Source organism: Lampetra planeri, chromosome 16 (assembly GCF_965212315.1).
Source record: "Lampetra planeri chromosome 16, kcLamPlan1.2.h2, whole genome shotgun sequence".
NCBI classification, from domain to species: Eukaryota; Metazoa; Chordata; class Hyperoartia; order Petromyzontiformes; family Petromyzontidae; genus Lampetra; species Lampetra planeri.
In genome coordinates, this window is record NC_136122.1 from 8,185,304 (window position 1) to 8,191,303 (window position 6,000).

The 6,000-nt window shown below is 48.6% G+C and overlaps 1 protein-coding gene across 1 annotated transcript in view; it reads right to left on the reverse strand.

Moving 5' to 3' along the window:
- EXT2 (exostosin glycosyltransferase 2) overlaps positions 1 to 5,095 on the reverse strand; it is a 74,110-nt gene extending 69,015 nt beyond the window's left edge. The window contains exons 1-2 of the mRNA XM_078601479.1: positions 4,929 to 5,095; positions 1,716 to 2,029 (exon numbers count right to left, since the gene is read on the reverse strand). Coding sequence (XP_078457605.1) covers positions 1,716 to 2,002 — 287 coding nt within the window. The 5' untranslated portion in view covers positions 2,003 to 2,029; positions 4,929 to 5,095. The remainder of the gene's footprint in view (positions 1 to 1,715; positions 2,030 to 4,928) is intronic.
- Positions 5,096 to 6,000: the final 905 nt, after the last annotated feature.

Below are 6,000 nucleotides of genomic sequence, written 5' to 3' on the forward strand. Positions count from 1 at the left end.
CCTCTGCAACCACGGTGCCGATGCAGTCTCTGACGTTGACCGCGAAGAAGCCCGAGGCCAGAGAGCGTCCTCAGGAGCGCGGATTCCAGGTGCGGCTGATGAAGAAATGGTGCATGTCGAAGCTCTATTATATCAGCCCACGCAGTACGGTTGGTGGTGTTGGGGGGGGGGCCAGGATTCGGAAGGACTCCGATCAGCGGCTGTGCTGCCCAGAGCAGCAAGTCCAGGTGGTGGTGGCCAAGACACACGCCGTCAGCACGCGCTCCCACGCACGCGGCGGGTGCGGACGCGGCACGCACGCGGCGCGTACGATGGAGCGGCCAGAGGAACACGAGGTCTAGTGGAGTAGCTGATCACGCGCTGTGCTCCAGCTCGCAGGTGATGCAGCAGGGTGTATAAACCTCGCCGAGCTCCCATTCGCTGGTGGTGCTGGGCAGCAGGCAAACCCACTCTCTTATGTTGAGCGGTGGACAATCTGCGTCACGTTCCCACTCGCTGGTGGTGTTGAGACGTGAATGGAACACGTGGAGCTCCCACTCACTGACAGAGGCGGGAGAGGTGCCTTGTGAGGACGTCGCTGGCAGAAAACAGTGCAGCCATCGTCCTCCAGCCTCGTGCGTGGGAGCAGCCGGCATCGTTCACCCGCACAGCCCCTCGGCTGTGCGAGGCGGCAGGTCAGCCGGGCTGTGTAACACCGCAGCCGGCATTTGTCAGCTGTCGCAGCGCCGCGGGGTGTGTGCAGTGCGGGCGGAGGCAGGCGGGGTTGGAGGCAGGGTTCTGCCACCTCCCAAAGTAATAATGAGGAAAATAATAAAACAAAATAAATAATAAGAAAGAGCAGGGGATAGTGAAGAAAGAGGTGTGGTAACAGTAGATAAAGAGTGGGGGCGACACGGGACTGCAGCCAGCACTGCGACGCTGTCGCCACCGCCTGTCGCATGAACCTTACAACTGTGTGAAGCGATTCAACCACATCGCCATCAGGTCAGAAGCCAAGTGTCCAATTCACATGCAATGCAGATGTTAAACAGTGCCATAATAATGTTGACGACGATGAAAACAGCAGTGCTGGAAATACTGTTTATGGTTAAGAAATAAAGGTGAAGAGCTACTCGAACCACTGCTGGCGTAACAGCAGTGGCGTGTACCTACTACTTCACTCAACCACACACGATCTAGTCATCAACCATGGTGTGTACCCATTAATACTGCTGGATGGAGAGAGGCGGAGGGATTTAAGAAACTTGCCCACGGTTAAAAATGACGTGGGGAGATCAAATCGAACCGATGTATCACTGGACAAGAAGTTGACTTTTAACTATTACACCATGGCAGTATCAAAAAGCAGATGGCATGCTAATGCAAAGGGGGGAAAGGATTATGTGTGTTTCTCTCTGGCTGACACTGGAAGTGGAGCAGGTAAACGAGCTCCACATTGCTCATTTGCATATGCGAGTCATCCATATGACGACATCCATGTGCGATAAAGTAAGAGTCATCAGCATGATGTTGAGAGTGCGTTACACCACGGCAGCATGGTGACAAATAACAATAACATCTATGGGACTTTTTGTTTCAGTATCAAAATGATGAAAACAAAAGTTGTTTTTTTACCCTTTCTGGCCACAAAACAGGTGTTAAGATGTTCATACAACAAAACAGATTTCTTTTTTTGCGATAACATCAATGTGCCCGCCGCGGCCCACGACGCTCACCGGTAGACGTCGAAACACGTGTGCATGCGGCAGCTGAGGTCTCCGCGCTCCGGGATGGGGCTGTAGTCGCCGAGACCAATGACGGGAACATCGTTGATGTCGCGCTGCTCGGCCGCGGTGTGACCCTCGGCCTCCCCGCCGCGCCGTGGCCAGAACTGCAGGATGCCCGTGGAGAGGAGCCCGAGCAGCAGCAGCGAGAAGAGGGCGACGTAGTACATCCTGTGCTTGCTCTTCATCCGCGGGATCAGAGTGGGGCCCCGCGCTGGCTTGCCAGACGGTGTGAACATAGTCGAAGGGTCTTGCGGTCGGTTAAACTGAGAAAGGGGGGGACAAAAAACATTGGAAGAAAATATTAACGGAGAGAAGAAATGGGTTGCAATGAGAGAGCATGATTTTCACATTGGATATTGTTTAAAAGTGGCATACTGATTTTTGCTACGGTACAATAAAGCCGTTTCCATCGGTGTACTTATCTGTGTTTATTCCTAAATCGCCCAGAATGCAGCCAATCTCATTATATCGCAAGAGCTAAGCAGAGCTGAGCTTGGATAGTGTCTGTATGGGTAACCACCATGCATAACACATGCCTTGTAATGGTTCTGGGATATTTTGTGGGCAGCAGAGAGCAGTGTAGAAAAAACAATTGTTGTACTGTACTTGTAAAGCTCCAAAGTCTATGCTTCCTTACCTTCAACAACTCACATTGACCTGCATGGTGAAGTGTTGTCAAAGAAGCCCCAACGACCCACCAGGAATAGGCTCTCATCCAGTCGTGAATTGACAAAAGGGCTATACAATCACAAATACTATTAGCAGTGGTGAGAGCCGTCCTGCTATCCTAGGCCACGAGCAATGGGACTTTTCCTTCCGTAACATAACGGCGAGATTGACCTCCTAACAAAGCATCCCTCTCAAAATATTATCATAGTTTTAATGAGCTTTCAAGTAATACCTAATAACCGCAGCAGCATAAAGTGCTGATAATGTTAGCTCTCCTACAGGAATGATGATAATAACAAGTCTTGTTCTAACATATGGCTGGCTGGACAGCCCCTATATCCAGATTAGTTTGCCAGGCAATGGTTCATGCACAGTGAATTGCTTCAGTGCCTCCATTGCATTTTAAGACTTAAAAATGGTTTCCAGGGCCAGTGCTGTTATTTACAACATAAGGTTTACAGTAAAGTATTTAAAGGCCATCATGGCTTTGTGCCTGTCTACCTACTCCCATCTAATTTTCCTCTACTCTCCTTCCCCGTGGCCCCGGTTTCAAATGACAATAACCAAGGTCTTCTGTTGATTAAAAAATGCAATTTGAATTTATGCAACATCTAAATGCAACCGCATCTCTAGACGCTGTACAAAAGAGTGGCCAAAATTAGTTCAACAGAGCAAGTTTTCAGTAGACGTGGGGGGAAAGGGATAAGTATCCCTGCTCAAGGATGGCTTTACTCTTTGCTCCTCTGCTATCCTTGTCGACTGGAACTCCCTTCCCTTGTTCACATCTCTCATTCTGCACCGCTTGCTCCTCTCAATGTTTTATTGACTGCCCCAATCCTATACCGTCTATTGTATTGAGGGACTGTGTTATCCTGGTGTGGTCTGGGACTGCTTTCAAGTTGCTTTTGCGGCCTTGCAAAAGCTTTTGTTAGTGACTTGCTTAGTTTTTTCGAAATTTTTCACTCCTATAGTTGTTTTTTATTGTTTGTGATTTGAACTTGCTGACCCGCCCATACTGGGCATCTGTGAAAAAGAGCTTCATAGCTCATCGGATTCCTCCTCCAGTAAAAATAAAGATTTTGATTCTTGATATTCCACGCATGTGTTTAATGTAAACCTTTCATGTCTCACACTGCCCTACCAAGCCTTCATTCGTTGCCTCTCATAGTGCAAGTGTTTTGTATTGACTGACAGCATATCGCCGTTCTACTCTGGCGTATGGCAGTATATTCAGGAACTAGACGCCAATGTCTATATATAGTCCATGGTAAACCAGTGCATATTATAAAACAGTATTTACCAGAGCCGAGCGGCCCATATCCTTATATGCTGGTCGAACAACATTCAAAACAAGACAAACTTTATTTACAAGCAGGTGAAAGTCAACGACCTCGCAGGACTGCACAACAAATGACCAATGTGTGACAATGAACAGCTGTGCTATGTGCAGAATGGGGGGATCTCGTTCTGGAAATTGCCTGTAACAATTCATGGGCTCAAGTTCCATATCCGGCCACACATTCAAAACAAATGAAAAACACCCCGATCGCCGTACAGAATGTTGTGGCAAGTGCTGTTACAGAGCATTTATGAAGTCCGCATCAGGTACTCATTTGAGGATGAGTCGACCTAGGGGAGGCCCTGGACTGGTTCATAGAATTGTTCATTGGTGCGCTAACCACTCATCCACCGCTCACTATACGTACAGATACAGACACATTGACATACACGTACAGTACTGTATGTACTACCCACACCGAGAACAAACACACGAAGACAGCCAATGCAGAGGCACTCGGCACATAGACACACACACCAACACGCACACACCAATACACAAAATACTACATCCCTTTACCAGACTGTAGGGGCAAGTGCTGTTAGCGAGCACCTATGAAGGCCGGCACGGTACACCAAAGGGGGTGAGTGGCCAAGAACACGCCCGGCCGCCTTTGTCTCCCCAGTGGCGATGTTTACACACCGCACCAGGTACTCATTTGAGGCTGAGTCGACCTAGGGGAGGCACAGGACCAGTTCAGATAATCGTCACCGGCGTTGGCCGTGAGCGAGAATCGAATCCGGGTCGCCAGGTTCGTAGCACAGCGCGCTAACCGCTCCACCACCGCTCCCCCACAAAGACTTTTGGTGCAAGTGGTTAGCGAGTAGCACCTATGAAGGCCAGCACGGCACCACACCCGGCCGCCTTTGTCTCCCCAGTGGCGATGTTTACACACCGCACCAGGTACTCATTTGAGGCTGAGTCGACCTCACACACACACACACAGAGACCAACACACGGCAGTCGTTGTACCACAGCGATTGCCGTGTGTTTTACGTGGTTCAAGACGAACATCATCACCACCACATTACAATGGGACCCCGTCCACAACGGGGAGCAGAGAGAGAGAGAGGCCTCGAAACCAAGACGCGGGCCACGCAAGTGGCAAATTCCTCCTCAAAAAAACGCCGCATTCGACGCCGCTACGAACGTACCTCTTAGTGAACGATGGACGGCAGGGGCTGGAGATCCATTACGTGAGTTTACACAATCATAGCAATCAAAGTTCGTGGTAAATGCCGCGATAATCGCGATATACGACAGCTTTGGCAGCAAGGCCACCCCTTCTCGTTCCCGACACGAGGGGCCCCCTTCCGTCCAGAGGCACCACGTGGTCGGCAGGCGCGCACTCCGATTGGCGGAGGCGGTAAAAAAAAGTGGGCGTGGTCAATACGTTTAGGTCACGCCCCTTGCCGTTAAGTCCCGCCCCTGGCTCGTTGGTCGTGCCAGATCAGAGGGAATGTTTTGTTGTTGTAGCAAGTTCTGTGTTGTTTACCTGAAGAGGTTTAAGGGCCGTCCATAAATGACGTCACACACCTAGGGGGGTGTAAGACATTTGTGATGATGTGCGACGATGGGGGGGGGGTGAGAAATGTGACGTCAAATCAAAATGCACAACTTTAAATACATTTTTATTTTAAACTTTCGTGACTGCAAGGATTCATATTCTTGTTTTTTTCGGTAAAGTCACGTAGAAGGGAAATAATAAAATAATACAAATATAAAATAAAAAAAAATCTCACGACGTTTCGATTGCTTGTGTTTGCAGTCGAAACGTCGTGAGAATTGTTATTGTTTTATATTATTATTATTTTATTATTTCCCTTCTACGTGACTTTACCGAAATAACTTTAAATAAATATAGACAACACGTTCTACTTAATTAAATAGACTTTTTAATACATATGTTGTCCTACAACATCAGAGTGCAGCGCCGCATTAAATACGCACTACAATGACAATAGTTTAAAGCGATTTGAAGCATGTTTTGTTTTTGGGGGAGGGGGCAGAGCTTTGTGACGTCATATTTGAGGGGGGGGGGGGTCTGACTTTTTGTGACGCCGTGTGACGAATCCACCCAATACCATCAGATCTCAGAAGCTAAACAGGTTTTGAGTCTGAAGATTGCTTGGATGGGTGGCCACCATGTCTTAAAGATGGTGTGATAGGCTGTGTGACTACATTGTGGGCAGTCTCTTTGTTTAGTGCATGATGCATAACACTTAT